The sequence below is a fragment of the Mauremys mutica genome, chromosome 16 (genome assembly GCF_020497125.1).
Source record: "Mauremys mutica isolate MM-2020 ecotype Southern chromosome 16, ASM2049712v1, whole genome shotgun sequence".
Taxonomy (NCBI): Eukaryota; Metazoa; Chordata; order Testudines; family Geoemydidae; genus Mauremys; species Mauremys mutica.
The window spans coordinates 17,456,134-17,474,005 of NC_059087.1; the positions used below are offsets into that span (position 1 = coordinate 17,456,134).

The 17,872-nt window shown below is 40.4% G+C and overlaps 1 protein-coding gene across 1 annotated transcript in view; it reads right to left on the minus strand.

Moving 5' to 3' along the window:
* Window positions 1-1,868: 1,868 nt before the first annotated feature.
* The window catches only part of LOC123351026 (septin-2), a 61,448-nt gene continuing 45,444 nt past the window's right edge, over window positions 1,869-17,872 (minus strand). Inside the window, exons 12-13 of the mRNA XM_044990107.1 lie at window positions 17,003-17,096; window positions 1,869-2,734 (exon numbers count right to left, since the gene is read on the minus strand). Of these exons, the coding sequence (XP_044846042.1) occupies window positions 17,028-17,096 (69 nt within the window). The 3' untranslated portion in view covers window positions 1,869-2,734; window positions 17,003-17,027. The remainder of the gene's footprint in view (window positions 2,735-17,002; window positions 17,097-17,872) is intronic.

Here is a 17,872-nt window from a genome sequence, read left to right on the forward strand (position 1 = left end):
CGCAGTCATGCCCGCGGGAGGTCCGCTGCTCCCGCGGCTCCGGGGCGCCTCCCGCACATGACTGCTTGGGGCGGCCAAATAGGTAGAGCCGCCCCTGCCTGTGGGAGGTCCACCAGAGCCGCGAGACCAGCAGATCCTCTGCAGGCACGCCTGCGGGAGGTCCACCGGAGCTGCGGGACAGGCGTGCCGCCGTGCTTGGGCGGCGAAATGGCTAGAGCCGCCCCTGATCATTGGACCCTTATTCAAGTGTATTCCCATTTCTTAAACTGGAGTATCCCTGATGAGTCTCCAGAAATGATACGGTCAGAAGCATCAGCCACTAATTATTTGCTTATGAAGTTTGTTCAATTGGAGTTCCTACCCAAAAAGCAAAATTGTGACTGATTATTTTGGACGCCTCAATTTTTGGTTTCCCGAATTAAAACATAAGAGAGGCCTGATTTTTCAGAAGGAGGGTGCTCACCGCTTTCTGGAAAATGAGGCCTTTTAAAAATATATCTATTTGGGCACCTAAATATCACTAGATGCTTCTGGAGGTCTGACCTCCATTTGCTCTGACAGAGACATCTTTCATATTAGCTGCCATGGCACGCAGCTATCATTAGATTAGAAGTGAAGGCCTTAGCAGTCTCCTGATTTCCATGAGCACAAATAGGTAGTGTAGCAACTTAGGATAGTTGTAGAACATACAGTGTTGCAGTAGCACTTTAGAAATATGACAAATACGAAGAATCCATAGGTTCACCTAGTTGAATGTTCATCCCCTCAACTTGTCAGAGACAAGCTTACAGTAAACCCGCCCCCGCCTCACTTGGGATCTCAGTAGACAGGTCTAGAATTCCAATTAGAGGGTTTTTTTTTTTGTTTTTGTTTTTTTTAACACCTCTGAGAAGATTTGATGAAATAATAGAATTCTGAATAAATACGGAACAAAAGTCATTCACAGCATTTCTCCTTTTAACTTCACTTTGGCAGCTTCTCTATTAACACTGGAGCTTACAATTTCCTGGTTTAACATTGCTTAATACAGCCAAAATACACATCCCCATGAAGCAAATTGTTTGCCAACACTGTCCCGATAAAGCAGTAGTCATTGCCATTCACTAGCACAGGGGTCGGCAACCTTTCAGAAGTGGGGTGCCAAGTCTTCATTTATTCACTCTAATTTAAGGTTTTGCGTGCCAGTCATACATTTTAACATTTTTAGAAGGTCTCTTTCCATAAGTCTATAATATATAACTAAACTATTGTTGTATGTAAAGTAAATAAGGTTTTTAAAATATTTAAGAAGCTTCATTTAAAATTAAAATGCAGAGCTCCCCGGACCGGTGGCCAGGACCCAGGCAGTGTGAGTGCCACTGAAAATCAGCTCACGCGTGCCATAGGTTGCCTACCCCTGCACTAGCATTAGAGTAAATCAATTTTCCAAGAGATGTTCCAGTTAAGCACAGAACACTTTCCTGTATTAAATGGTCTACATGCCATATTTACTAAACACGCTCCTGTGTGTGCACACGGGATAAGTGCCAGTGAAGACCATACATTCAATAAACACAAACGAAACATACTCACTTGTTCGTAACAAGGTCTAGGGGCAGATTTTCAAAGGTATTTAGGCCTGTAAAGATGCAGATAAGCAGGATTTTCAAAAGCAGCTAAGTCGGTTGTGCTGAACTCCCATTGAAATCAGGTTCTAAAACTAATTTCAGCTAAATTTGTGTAACCTGTGTGTTTAGACAAGCCCTAAGAAAAAAGGTTCTATCTCCATGATAAATACTTGAGTCCCTAAAAAAAATAAAGAGTACTGTACATTTATTTGGTTATTAAATTGTACAGGTGATTTAAAGTTAAAGGATAACACATGCAACTTTTTTTCCATGTTCATTCAATTTATTATAAAACTCCACGGGAAGTTAGTGTCATGATATATAAAAAGTTCAGTACATGCCATCATTCAGTTGGCTGAAGGATAAAAATGCCTTTGATAGAAATTTTTGCAAGCAACATTTGAGAACTGAAGACAAGTCTTCATAGGCATCCATGAAAGATAATTGGCATGCAAAGTGAATACATGATTTAAGGCACAACGGTTTAGGAAACTCAGCTTCTCTATCACCTCTGGTGTAGCATTAGCATTTTGTACCCTTTGTTTTTCATTATGCAAATACAAACCACCAGCGATGATGCTACCAGAGTAAACAAAAGCACAAGCTACAGAGATATTCTTTTTTTAATATTATATATGAGAAAAGTTATGAATAAACTACTAACAAGTTATATAATGCTTCCGCTAAGACAAAGCAAATGAAAGCTAGGATGCTGTGCAAACACACACACATTTACTGTAAACTGTTCACAAGATGTTTTTTAGTATTTATCACAAAATTGTCAAGAATAACCTAGCTGAAATGTGATACAGCATGTTAAACCCACTCACAATGACTAGAACAAACAGTGTGGTGTACTAGTTTTTGTATAAAAAGATATAGAAAGGATAATAAACCCACATTATAAGCATGAGGACATAATTACCAAGAGGATCAAAAAAGATACAGATAACATGATTAAGGTTGGATATAAAAAAAAATATCGTTTCACAACACAATCTTCAAAGACTTTTCCCCCCTCAAGGTCTTGCCGCATCCAGCATTGTATTTGAGCGTTGTTACTGGTGTTCAATAGCATCATCAAACAGAATAAAGCACTGATCCATTTTTAAGAGAACCGTGTATCACTATGAATGAAAAAGAAAACAGTTTATTATGGAAAACAATAAAAGAATAACTCATCAATGACAAAGCTGTTTTTCTCTTGAATCATCACAGCAAAGAGTGTAACATACAATCACAGAATCATAGGACTGGAAGGGACCTTGAGAGCTCATCTAGTCCAGTCTCCTGCACTCATGGCAGGACTAAGTATCATCTAGACCATTTCTGACAGGTGTTTGTCCAACCTGCTCTTAAAAATCCCCAATGATGGAGATTCCACAACCTCCATAGGCAATTTATTCCAGTGCTTAGCCACCCTGACAGGAAGTTTTTCCTAATAACCTAAACCACCCTTGCTGCAATTTAAGCTTCTTATCCTATCTTCAGAGGTTCAGAAAAACAATTTTCTCCCTCCTGCTTGTAACAACCTTTTACGTACTTGAAAACTTATGTCCCCCTCAGTCTTCTCTTTTCCAGACTAAACAAATCCAATTTTTTCAATCTTCCCTGGGTCATGTTTTCTAGACCTTTCATGATTTTTGTTGCTCTTCTCTGGACTCTCTCTAATTTGTCCACATCCTTCCTGAAATTTGGCACCCAGAACTTGGACACAATACTCCAGTTGAGGCCTAGTCAGCACAGAGTAGAGTGGAAGAATTACTTCTCGTGTCTTGCTTACAACACTCCTGTTAATACAGAATGACGTTCACTTTTTTTGCAATAGCGTCACACTGTTGACCCATATTTAGCTTGTGATCCACTATGACTCCCAGATCCCTTTCCGCAGTACTCCTTCCTAGGCAGACATTTCCCATTTTGTATGTGTGCAACTGACCCTTCCTTCCTAAATGGAGTACTTCACATTTGTCCTTATTGAATTTCATCCTATTTACTTCAGACCATTTCTCCAGTTTGTCCAGATCATTTTGAATTTTAATCCTATCCTCCAAAGCACTTGCAACCCCAGTTTGGTACTGTCCGCAAATTTTATAAGTCTACTCTCTATGCCATTATCTAAATCATTGATGAACACAGTCCCTGGGACCAAAACTCTTATGTTTCCACGCAACGTGCACCTAAGTCAGCGCTGGAGTGAACAAGAGTAACTCACTGAAGTCAGTGGGTATCATGTCTACTTACTCCTAGGATGATTTTGGCCCCAAATGTCTAATGGATTCAAATCTCTAATAAGAGTGAAGGAAGAAGACTATTTTTAGTTGTTACGTGTATTTTCTCACATGCCCATATTCTTTTCGGTCTGAGAGTAGGCAAGGGCCATGGTGTGGCTCAGCTGATTAGTGCTGAATGTAAGAAGCTTGTCTCATCCTGAAGGCCAATCAGTCTGTTAAGCAGCAATGTACAATTTTATTTCTATCAAGGAAAATAAATGCAATGATTCCATCTAATTAAGGCTAAATGGAAATGAGCTTTGTGTTATCAAAGCTCTCTCTTATAATACTGCCTAAGCTTAGCAAGAAAATGGCTAGATTGTTCTGAGAATTCTACTCAGTTAAATCAAGAGATACTGGCCTACAATTTTAAAAATAACCAGTGATTTTAGGTGCCTCCAGTTTTGGATGACACAGCATGTAATACATTGAAAGGGCCTGATTTTCAGAGGATGGATGCTTAGCGCTTTCTGAAAATCAGGCTCCTTTAAAACATATCTCAAGCTGGACACTCAAAAACTGAAGCACTCAAACTCAGTAGGCCACTGGTCCATAGCAAGATGTGTTTGTTTTATCTTCTCACTTACCTGAGCCTATAGTAAGGAATATTTTAGGAAACACTGAAGTTATCATCTCAAGTAAAAACACACACAGAGTAAGGTATAACTTCATTTATCCAATTACACTGTGGAAAAAAAGCTTTAACAAAAACTAGAAGGCAGCCAAGGTCCTATGCTCTTTGTGGTTCTCACAATGCAGATTTTGTGCAGCATGCCAATTATCTAATATATTAAACTCATTTCATGTAATAAAAAACAACCAAACAGAATAAGCAAGCCATCACTGAAGCTCTAAATAAGTCTGAGTCCATGGGCAGCTGACTGTAAACACAGGCTATTACGCTACATTTGTTCCAACTAGGAAATAAATTGTAAACTTCTGCAGCTGTGTGGCTGTCTGGCAGGTGTAAGAGAAATGTGTCCATCTACAATCCCAAAAGCCAACAGTATTTGGGGTTGCAGATTCATGAAAAAAGCAGGAGTTTCAAATAAAAAAAACAGATGTTTATTTTGCACAATTATGTGCACTAAAATTGGTAATATTTATAGCAACCTGATCTTCATTGTTCATTTTACAAGTACAAGCCTCACTTAGAGAAAGTCAGAATTCACCATGCTCTCTTTATATGGATTCACTTCACTAGTGTTTCCTATCTTCTCCCATGGAGAAACTACATTTTGTTCTTGGGATCCACTGTATCTTCACCGTTCCTTTTATAAATTCATATTCCTAGTTTTGCGATACTTATCAAAAGTAAGAGTGTCAACCATATTTCCCTGAATTTGACCCAACAGTCCACAGATAACTTTCATACCTGCATCTGCAACACAAGTTCATATCATTTAAATATAGTTACATTATATTTTTCTAGCGTTGTACCATTAAAACAAAGCCTCCCTACGTCCTAGCAAATTTTAGCTAGCAGATTGCTTGGTAACCTCTAGTGTGTGCCCATACAAACACTTATATTCTGATTAATTTACCATTTCATGACTGGAATTTAGCCACCATGCACAAGTTAACACCCCTAAACTTTTCACAAAAAACCTGGTAATTACAAGTCCCATGGAACTTAAGACTGATCTGAAATACAGCACACACCCAGCAACACAAGGGGACACTGACTAAATGCATCTCACATGTAGAAGCCACTTTGGGAAGAAGGCATTTGGGGATTCAGCAACGAACTAATCATCTTTTTTGGTCGTTAATCCATTTACTCCTGGGAGAATTCTGCACCACTGTGCACATGCAGAATTTATGTCCCCTGCAGATTTCTTTGCTTCCCCGCAGAAAAATGACTTTCTGACGGGGAAGCAAAGGGAAGTCACAAGAGCGGTCATGCGACCCTCCCCAGCAGTATGTTCTGGGACCCCAGGGCAGCCAGAAGAGAGGTAAATCACTGTGGGGCAGGAGGCAGGACTGGTGACGACCCAGCTAGTGACGCCTACCCTGCGCTAGGCTCAGCTGCTAGTCCCAGCTGGGCTGGGGAGAACGGGACTTCCTATTCCTATGCATGACATCTGAGGCCAGGTCAGACCCACCCCCAGATTTCTCTCCCAGCTGCAGGAAGCTCTGCAAACACCCCCTCGCCCTGGCGTCCTGCTTCCCTCAGCTGCAGGGGGAGGGATTCCTGTATAGAAATCTGCTCTCCCATCCGCCCAACCCTCGTAGATCCAGTCCCCCTCATACCCAGACCCTCCCACTGAGACCCACACCCCCTGCACTCAGAACCCCCGATGAGCCCCACTCCCCCTTCACCTGGACCACCATGACGAGTCACCCACCCCACTGAGCCAAAACCAGCTGCACCTGGATCCTTACCCAACTGAGCCCCACTCCCCCAGCATCTGGATCTCTCACTGAGCCCCCCACACCCAAACCCCCCCTGCCAGCTCTATCTCCCCCATACTCAGACTCCCCCTGCTGAGCCCTAACCACCTTCACCTGGACCCCCTGACGAGTCCCATTACCATTGCACCCAGAACCCCCCAACAAGCCACTGTGCATCCAGATCCCCCTCACACCCAGATCCCCCACTGAGCCACCCGCACCCAGACTGCCCCACACAGAACCTTCTCAATCCACACCTGGATCCATCCCACACTAAAGCCTCTCCACACTTGGATCCTGCTGGGCTGAGCCTGCCTGCCCACACGGAGGGGCAGGGCCCTGGTCCTTGTGCTGTATCAGGGTTGGGTGCAGCCTCACCGCTGAGTCTGTGTCCCGGGGGTGGGGGAGGAGGAGGGAGAAGAAGCTGCACAGTGATCTCTCACCTCTGTGCAGCCAGTGGTCCGTGCTCCAGTGCCAGGCTGGAGCCTCCACATTTATTTGACAAATAAAATATGCAGAATTTTAAAATATTGTGCGTATTTTGGCTCCAAATTTTTTATTTTTTTGGTGCAGAATGCCCTCAGAAGTAACCCATTCCAGTGCTGCTATAGTCAGAACGTTATGCTATACGAGAAGATTACAGCATGAGGCAATACGCCTTTAGGATATTTTCCAAATGTATTGCCACAACAGCTTATACACGATGTCAGCCCTAAGAAAGGGAATCTTTTTAAAGTTTGAGCCTACAAACCAACCTGAAATATTTCACTGAGGGCAAAGTAAGAGGCTACTATGACGTGATTCATCAAGAATTTCTCCCCACAATTCCCTTCAGGGACAACCACAGTGTGCAACAGCTAGGAAGGCATTCTTCCCCACATACAGTTCAGTTTTCTGTTGATTTTTTTTTTCCTTTTTACTCCCAACGTGAGAAGTGTGCTTCTTTAAGCAAAGCCCTTTCCCTCTCAACACCCAAACTGGCTCTTCTTCAAATGCCTACATTTTATGGTATAAATACAGCATTCATATCACTCAGCCATTAGCAGTAGTACAGATAGAGCCATCTGTTTTTGAAAGGGTGTGAATTAGGATTTAATCATATAGTGACTCTGTATTAGGATGCGCTGTATAAGGAAAACTTTGTTGCAATTTTGAAAAAGTAATTACTTCCATACTTGGCATTTCACTAGCCAGTTTTCACTCATTCCTGCTCCTCTCCTCCTCCCTTCCCTTCCTCCAGATATTTTGAGAGATGTTCCTGTTCTTTCAGACATCCTTAGTTGACTTCTCTGCTTCAAATTAGTTTCATTTCATTGTCCCTTCTGTTGATCAGCAGCATTTTTTTCCTTCTCCTTATTAAATTTCATTTGCCAAGTGTATGTCAAGTTACAAAACTGGTTCAGATACCTTTGAACGTCTTTTATTATGTTTTTTCAGTTCATTTGCTTATAGCTGGTTTACCCATTGACGTCACTTATGGAGAGCAATGAGCTCTGGAACGACAATCCATGTCCCTCCAAAAAAGCTTATTTAACAAAAAACCCTGTTTAAAAGCGTTTATTAACCCACAGTTTTACTCCACAGGCTTGCTTGATACTCATGGAATTCAAGTAGTAATTGTCTTCTCTCTATCCTACCACACCCCATGTATTTAACTAGCTGTGCTAAAAGCAGCGCCGTCTACTGGAGGAAAAAGTAATACTGGAAGATGCTTACAATGTTTCATCAAAGGATAGTTGAACCTCTTATTTCAGAGGCAGTAAGTAGGGCAACAGGAGGCACCATTCCACTTGCTTGAGTTAGGAAAGAACGTGACTACTCCATTTAGAGGTTTATTTCTAGGTGTACATACAGTGACTAGCACAATGGAATTCTGATCACAATGGAGGGCATTGGAAGTTACAAAAATACAAAGAAATAATGTATTTCTCGATGCTCCTAACATCACTCCTGTTAAATGGGAGTTTTGCAGACAGCCATTAGGAACTCTTAAAATTTCAAAACATGCAATTTAAATAGAGCTTAATAATTGTCATAAAGGTTTTTTTTTAGGGCTGTCAGTTAATCATAGTTAACTCACGCAATTAACTCAAAAAATTAATCACGTTTAATCGCAGTTTTAAATCACACTGTTAATAATTTAAATATTTTTGGATTTTTTTCTACATTTTCAAATATACTGATTTCAATTACAACACAGAATACAAAGTGTACACTGCTCACTTTATATTTTTATTACAAATATTCACACTGTAAAAATGATAAAAGAAACAGTATTTTTCAATTCACCTCATAGAAGTACTGTAGTGCAATCTCTAGCGTGGAAGTGCAACTTACAAATTTAGATTTTTGTTTTGTTACATAACTGCACTCAAACAAAACAACGCAAAACTTTAGAGCCTACAAATCCATTGAGTTCTACTTCTCGTTCAGCCAATCGCTCAGACAAACAAGTTTGTTTACATTTATGGGAGATAATGCTGCCAACTTCTTATTTACAATGTCACCAGAAAGTGGAAACAGGCATTCGTATGGGACTTTTGTAGCTGGCGTTGTAAGGTATTTACATGCCAGATATGCTAAACATTTGTATGCCCCTTCATGCTTTGGCCACCATTCCAGACGACATGCTTCCAGGCTGCTGAAGCTTGTTTAAAAAAAAAATGTGTTAATTAAATTTGTGACTGAACTCCTTGGGGGAGAACTGTATGTCTCCGTCTCTATTTTACCCGCATTCTGCCATATATTTCATGTTATAGTAGTCTCGGATGATGACCCAGCACATGTTGTTCATTTTCAGAACACTTTCACTGCAGATTTGACAAAACGCAAAGAAGATACCAATGTGAGATTTCTAAAGGTAGATACAGCACTCGACCCAAGGTTTAAGAATCTGAAGTGCCTTCCAAAATCTAAGAGGGACGAGGTGTGGAGCATGCTTTCAGAAGTCTTAAAAGAGCAACATTGCAATGTGGAAACTACAGAACCCAAACCACCAAAAAAAAAATCAACCTTCTGCTGGTGGCACCCGACTCAGATGATGAAAACAAACATGCGTCGGTCTGCACTGCTTTGGACTGTTATCAAGCAGAACCTGTCATCAGCGGTCCTCTGGAATGGTGGTTGAAGCATGAAGGGACATATGAAACTTTAGCGCATCTGGCATGTAAATATCTTGCAACACCGGCTACAGCAGTGCCATGCAAACGCCTGTTCTCACTTCCAGGTGATATTGTAAACAAGAAGCGGGCAGCATTTTCTCCTGAACATTCAAACAAACTTGTTTGTCTGAGCGATTGGCTGAACAAGAAGTAGGACTGAGTGGGGACTAGTAGCTCTAAAGTTTCACATTGCTTTATTGTTGAATGCAGGGTTTTTTGGTACATAATTCTACTTTTCATGATAAAGCACTACGGTACTTGTATTAGGTGAATTGAAAAATACTATTTCTTTTGTTTTTTACAGTGCAAATATTTGTAATAAATAATATAAAGTAAGCACTGGACATTTTGTATTCTGTGTTAATTGAAAACCAATATATTTGAAAATGTAAAAAACATCCAAAAATATTTAAATAAATGGTATTCTATTATTGTTTTAAAAAATTAATCGTGATTAATTGCACTGCTAATCACTTGACAGCCCTAGTTTTTTTTAATTCAAATTTATAATATTGCATGCACGCACACAGACAAAAACTGTCAAGATTTCCCAAAAGGAACTAATGAAAAACACAACCCAATGTTTAAGATAAAATAATCAGCCTTTGTAACACAAAAATTATCTAATGCAATGGATAGTCTTTCTGCTGTGGGATCACTTAGTGAACCAAGCCAACTTTAATGTATCTGTTAACTGACAGAACAGCTGATGCTGAGATACAGGATGTGTCATATGAAATGATTACACAGGAATGCATCTGCACTGTTGGGAATTTATCCCATCATTTTTCATTATCATTCCAGACATTTCACTCATCATGCTGAGCTTATTTTCACTCAAAGAAATAAGTCCAGCACTTCAAAACCTCCTATCTTGCAGAGTTGTGTCTTAGGCATTTTGTTTTATGCCACCAGTATGAAACCTTTTCAGTCAGCCTACAGAAGTTTTCCAAATGGTTAATTGAATCCTTTACTTTTTAAAAAATAAAAATGAAATACTACATTAGACAGATAACATTTAGGGTTGTAACGTACTGTGTTCTTCCATTTCTACCTCTACTGTTTAGCCATAACAGCACTGAAAGATAAGATTTGACAGGAATGGGATTTTGAAGAGCAAGGGATCCTGGAGTCGTAGAACTCCTGGTACACAATGTAGCATAGGGAATTGTAGAATGCCCTTTGCTGTTGCAGAATTCCCAACAGAAGTAGGTCCTGAAGAAGCACTGAATTCCTGGGAACTCAGCGTACAGAAAGAGTGGATTAAAAGCCAAATAAAGTTTTACAGAACCAGCAGAAAGACACCAGTCAAAAATGACTTTCTTAGCACTTAGTGAAGAATAATTTTTATATACAGTGCTTTGGAAACCACCACCTTAACAAGATGTTGCGTTACTCCCACGGGAAAATTGACAGAAGCTAAGTGATTCACCCAAGACCCCTTAGGGTATGTCTACATAGCAAAGAAAGACCCATGGCTGGCCCGTGCCAGCCAACTTGGGCTTGCAGGGCTTGGCTTGTGGGGCTGTTTCATTGCAGTGTAGACTTCTGGGCTCGGGCTGAACCAGACTCTAGGACTCTGGAGGTCCCAGAAGTCTACACAGCAATAAAACATCACCATAGCCCAAGCAGGCTGGCACAGGCCAGCTGCGGGTTTTTCTTATCTGTGTAGACATACCATAAGGGAGACTGAGGAAGAACTACGCATAGAATAAAAAGGATAAGCGGTGCTTGGACTATATTCCTAACAACATTCAAGCGACAATCTAGCCATCCAGGGCATTCTGGATTGATAATGGGCTATGGGGCACTATCCATATTTTGGCTGAACAGCGAACTATTTCAAGAATTATAGCACTTTCAATTTATAGAGTGCCTTTTCATACAAGAAGTTTACCATTTTACAAACATTAGCCTTAACAGCCTTGACCAGGTAAGCATAGTGGGTAAAATAAGGCACAGAGGGTAAATGATTTGCTCAATGTCAGAGTGAGGCAATGACAGAAGTTCCCTACCCCAAGCCTGCTCCAATCACTTGATCACACTGTCTCATTTTAAAACCGTAAGTTAAGGTGCATTATAAACTAGTGAAAGCACCCCAGCCTCCATATCCCTGGCTGAAGTTTTTAAGATCACTGACAAGACCTTTCTATGCAAATAAGCTACAAGGTCCATCCACCATCTACAATGCCTCTAAGGAAAATGTGAACCACCAGAATAGAGTTCAGTGTTTCAGAGCGGCAGCTTTTCTCTTACTGGTTAGGGGAGAACGAAAGTTTTAAACTGCAGCCTACCCTCTGCAAGAGAAACTGCAACACACTGAACAGAAGCTGTGGTGCTGACAGACTGATGTGACACTCAGAATCTAGAAAAGCCAAAGAAATGGGAGAATGGTGCAGCCCATCTAGTCTAGCTAGAAAAACATCCACAAGCTGTGCCAGGTGGTTGTTCCAAAAAACTAAAAATTTGCCTAAGCTTTACATTTCCTAAGCTTCACATTTCAGCTGCCAAAAACTACAGCACGCAACATTCTTCCTCAGATGACATTTCTCATCACACCAGTTTGGCATCTGACAATACCCCTTTATAAGGCTGGTTGCTATGACAGTACAGAGCATTTTTTTTTCAAAATCATCGTGTTCATCCATTAGGAACTAGCTACTTACTTCCTTTTTTCTGTACTACGCTTGTCAGAAACACGAACAGTGTAAACACAAAACATCCAACTTTGTTAACAACTCATTATGCATTCATGGAAATGGCCAGCTATGCTAAAAACTTTTCAACGTGCTCTACAGCTGTTATAGGAACAAGATGTCGGTCTTACTAAATAGATTTCCATCTGTCTATATTTATTTTACATTGCCTTTGTTCCAACACTACCCTGAAGCTATCCAGGACAATGTAGTGAGAGATAACGGCAATCCAGATCTGCAGGAATGAGAAGGGGGAAAAAGACAGAGCTAAATTCTCTGCTTTAAGGGGGAAAAAATTCCACCACCTACCGCAATCACTTTCAGCAAAAAAAAAAAATCTCATCATCTTGTACAAGTTATTCATCTGAGACAGTCAGATTTAGAGACTGGCACTAACTCTGATAGTATACCTTCTAATCTAACAGGTTAGAAGAAACTTTGCAAATGCATATATTGTGCCTGCTGACCTGCCAAAGAGACCTAAGTCTGGTTTAGTTTTTGGTTAATTATTCCTACACTCCGAATCTCTTACTTAAATCCTCAAAACACAAGAATGAAGACAGCTTTTGTACTTAAAGTGCACCATATTTTCTTGTATTTTAGAAGGGAAATTATTTTTGTTTGAAAATTTTGTACGTACCTCACAGACAAACACCAACTGTAACAGAAATTAAGAGAAAATACTTTGCCAGCTTATATACTTTGTATATTTGACTACGCTCATGAGGGTAACTGTTTTGTTCATGGCCAGTTGCACTTGACTCATCTATTAGCCTGTCACCACCACTTAGGCACAGTTCTGTGAGTAGGAAGGTGCTCACATACACATACTTCCCCTAAACCTGCAAGAAGGCACTTACTATAGCTGTAACAGCAAAGCTGAAAGTGAAAAGGCAGCAGGCAGGCATGTATACAAAGCAGCCCACGCACATTTGGTGGGACTGCTCTGAGACCCTTATAATCATCGTCAGAGGAGCAGAAAAAAAAGCAGTTCCCACAGATCTGGAACAGATAATGAAATTTGCATGTATTGGTTATCACTGCTTTAAAGACCATCTTCCTCTTTCATTGCTGATTATGTCTCCTCCACCATCACCTCCTTTCCAATCTCTTCACAGATTTCCACTCTTCCACATCAAGTTTTATCTACCCATCCTCTTTCAAGGCTCTACACAGTTAATTCTTTCCTGTCTATAATCTCCACTTATTCTGTGTCCCCTTCATTCCATATATTTTCAAAAGTCTTCCAGTTAGTGTTTGTTAAGTGCCCTCCCCACCTCTGCAATAAACCCTGGCTTTGTAGGGATTCATTAGCTCAGCAAAATCAAAGAAAAAGACATGACTAAGTTCAGGATGCAAGATCTTCACCTATAATACAAGAAGCTCTGTTCAACTGATAAGAAACCTTAGCTCTAGTTACACAGCTTTGTAGCTCCACCTTTGTTTTCAATTATTCTCTATCAATTTTGGATACGCTTTGTTCCATTTAAAGGCACACTGGGCTGTTCTGGGGGTTATTGGCGCAAGTACTCCTGAATGTTTAACCTCTGAGGAGGCCTAAGCTCTCCAAAGTGACGACAGGATCCCATGTCAGTGGTCTGGTTTAGTCAGATTGTCAGAGCTATGACAATTTACACTAGCTGAGGATCTGTTCCCTATGGAAGGATAGTCTCAGCATCTTGAAGGGAAAAACTGAGGAATCATCAAAATTCTATTCTGGACATGGTACAACTGGTGATCTGGTTTTGACAAGTCCTCTATTTAGACAGATACTTAAGAAATGGTGAGACCTATAGGATAACACACACCTCACAGCCATAGCATTTCTCAGCCAAATCCATTTATCAAAATGTGTTCAGTCCCAGTATTTCTGGCCTACATGTGGTTTTCAAATATTTTAGGATAGATCTAGCATGTTTGTACAGATATTTCATTAGAAATTATCCTTTCCAATATAACTAATCTATTTTACAAGTATTGCTGGGATGACATTTATAGAAGGAAACTGAAATGGTCTAGTTCTCAGGTTTTTATTCTGCATCAAAATGAAAAGGACGTGAGATATGAGAGTTCACAGCATTAGACCTTTGGTCTATGAGTAATTCAGATACTTGGGGTAGGTTGTATTTCAGTGAGTAATTCAAAGCACACACAAAAAAAATTTGTGCGCAAACACATGCCATCATGTTCAGACCTTTGTTTGCCCATGTGTCCACGGTTGCAAACTTAACCTGGGATAAACCCTGCTCCGATTTTTAAAAAGCTACTTATGGCAGACCTGGATATGGGATTTCTGAACCAGAGAGAGCTTAGTCCCATTATTAGACAACCAATGTTCATAGTATTGCATTCTGCCAGTTCTCAGCTACTGAATTTCATAGCTAGGCCAGTGTCTGAGCACTGGGATCAAAGTAAAATGTTTGGGTATTCTTGTGTGCACACAGCGTTCATGTGTGCTTTGCAGGCAACAATTAGGAAAGAATTTTGCTAGATTTTGAGTGTGATTTTATATAGTGATATTTTATAGCTGACTGTGTAAATATGTAATCTGCAATTATCAATGAGGGTTGGGTTCTTTTGCAAGATGTGCACTGGTACTTTTAAAATATTCCCTATGAAAATAGCTCTCATTAAAAAAAAAACGCAAAAACTGAAGGGTTTGGATATACCAAAACAGAGCTACCATTAATTTCTCAGGACCTCCGAAGCACCTTTGATTCAAACGACATTTAAAAATCCCCACAAAGTTACTAGCTACTGTCTATGTATGCAGAAGACTAATAGTGAGTCATTGCTACCGTGTACACAGTATGGTCAACCACAAGAAATTTCCTTAGCATTTAGTCTTTCAATTCTGGGACTGTATATTTTAATACGGAGGTTAGGAGACATGGTCAGTCTGGTCTCAGCTGTGAAGGCGTCTTCATTTGCTGGGAATTTGGAATTGTGACAGGGTGAAAAAGACCTGGGTTTGATTTTTTTTTTCCATCTTTTTTTTTTTTTTAATATGGCTTTCATCAGGGAACACGGTGTATATACCAGTAGAACTTTGTCTTGTTTAATAGGGGCACAGTGGACAAGTTTACTTCTTTAGAAGGCTTAATTTTAAAAAGTTCTATTTTTTTTTTTAATGTAAACAGGAAAAGTGAAGGTTCAAGTAAAGGCAACAAAAATCTCCTTATTTTAGGCCTGGAATGTTGGCAGCTGTCACAAGGTCAGAAGGGATAATATAATCCATTTTATTCAGGCTTTACATTCCAGCAGTCCAGCAAATCAAAACTGGAGCATTAAACTGAAGTATCAAACAGGAACAAGGCTCCTCATATGTTTCTATTTTTTATTCTTGTATTAAGAAAATATAAGAACTATGCTTTCTGCATCCTGAAGAAAACATGGGATTTACAATAAAAAAAGTGATTCCCCTTGAGCGCTTGCAAGTTTCGAATGCTGGCCCCAGGGACTAATACACCATATGTAGACTCTGACCTCAAGAAAGTATGCATCCAGTAAACAAGTGTGATTTGTCCACTATTTTTCCTTTAGCGCTTTGCAAAAACTGTCAGTTTATTAAGCAGGCTGCTTATGCAGGATGATGGCTATACTTACTTTTCCATATAAGCAAGTTATTAATTCGACTTACTCCAGAAAGTGATGTTAAAGTATCAGCCATTAACATTCTTGAAAGGTAATATGCACTCATAAGTGTCTGCAATCTTGACTTACCTCAATGAAGTCTTCCATTACAATACCTGAAAGACAAGGTAAGTGAGGTAATATATTTTATTGGACCAGAAGTTGGTCCAATAAAAGATATTACCTCACCCATCTTGTCTCTCTCATATCCTGAGACCAACGTGGCTACAACACAGCAAACAATTATAATATTTGAGAGACACAAGCAGGGGGAAATGCCATAGGAAACTACAGCCACCTGAATGGAGGGCAAACTGAAGCCAAATCAGCTACTCCTGGCTGAAGATGGATATATTCAACCAGAATAGAGCAGAGAGCTGGAAACAAGCTGTGGCCCTCTGAGGTTGGGAAAAAGCCTCCCTACTGGCTATTGTGCCCACCAGCAGGCATTGCAATGAAGAGATGTAACAGGTGAAGGGATCAGGTCAGTCAAGGAGCAAATCTAATTCACATACCAGCCTTCTAGAGCAAGCAGCAAAGGCTCTCAGATAAAATGAGTTTCTGGATAGTTTGTGTATTCTCTGCTGTGATTGATGGGTGGTTTCTGGATAATATTTAGCAAATCTAGAAGTGAATCTCATATTGATATGCACACTTTTCTTCATTTACTGACACACCTTGAAAAGATTGTTTTGATTTGAAGGCAAAGGCAGCACAATATATATACAGACTGTTGAAAGGAGCACGGGAGTTTCAGAGGCAGTACTATCAGAATCAGAAACCACCATCTGCGAGGAGAGGGGTCCCAGAAAAATGCATTTGACTGGATTCCACTAAATAACTTACTCAATCCGACAGACACCACTCACTCTTTACAGCGAAAATGAAAAAGGGGCTGTATGCCATTTAGTTTCTTACAAATAGCCCAAAACAGTAAGTTAAATGATCTAGACTAACTATAGTAGCTGGACAACCAGTATGCAAATCATTTATATCAGCCCAAACTGCCAGTTATACCTCTTCCTCGGTTTGGTAACTGAAGCCCTTCCTTGGATATTAATTTGTTTCCGAGAAAACCCATGATGTGCCAGGAGCTGTAAAAACAAACTCCTTGTAAATGCAAATCTAAAGCCATTGTGAGGAAGTTACCAAAGATTTCACTTTCTAGCAAATCAACGAAGCATGGTACAGCATTTTAACACAGAGGATAATAGCTACATAAAACTGAAAAAATGTACCTTGTACAGCCACGTGTTCAGCATCTCACTCATCCCCAGGCTTCATCCTCATCTGGGCTTGCATCTGTGCAATCATTTCCTGCATGCGACGCAGCTGTGAAGAAGAAGAAAAGAAAACACCACCTTTAACACACAGACTTTGGACAGCTAAGGCTCATTCTCTCCTTGAATCCAATGGGAAAAATACCCAGATATACAGGAAGTTGTGAATCCTTTCCTTCCTTGGTGGAAAAAGGGACCCAGTTTCTTTCCCACCCTATATTTACAATTTAGTGTTTAATTACATGGTCCCCGTTTCTTACTGATGTATCCCTGTCAAAGATCCTTTTGGCCCAGAGTGTTAAGTCAGGATCATATCAGACACACATTTCAAGTCAGTAAGCTACACAAGAATCTTGACCATGAGTGTGTGGAAACAGATCTTTCGGAAGCACGTTCGCAGATTTGCAACTTAGCACACAAACATTACAAAACAGAGGAAAACACTTTCTTTTCCTTTTTGTGCATAGAGGTGCATTTCTGGTAAAGCAGTCTGCTTTGTTCCAACCAGGAGCGCTGCCAGCTTTTTTGCCGCCCTAGGCGGCGGAAGGTCCCAGCCCCAAAATGCCGCCCCCAACAGAGGCGGTGGATGGTCCAGCCGCCGCAGTCACCACCCCCCAAATGTTAGCGCCCTACGTGACCGCCTAGGTCGCCTAATGGGTTGCGCCAGCCCTGGTTCCAACACAACTACTTAGCCCTTAATGCCGGAAAGTCAATGGTGATTTTGAAGCTGCTGTTTGGTTTGATTAACTGGATAACGCCTCAAAATTTGAGGAGCACTAGCCCACCCAGTTGAAGAGATTGTTTCAAGAGCAAAAAAAAAAAAGATGC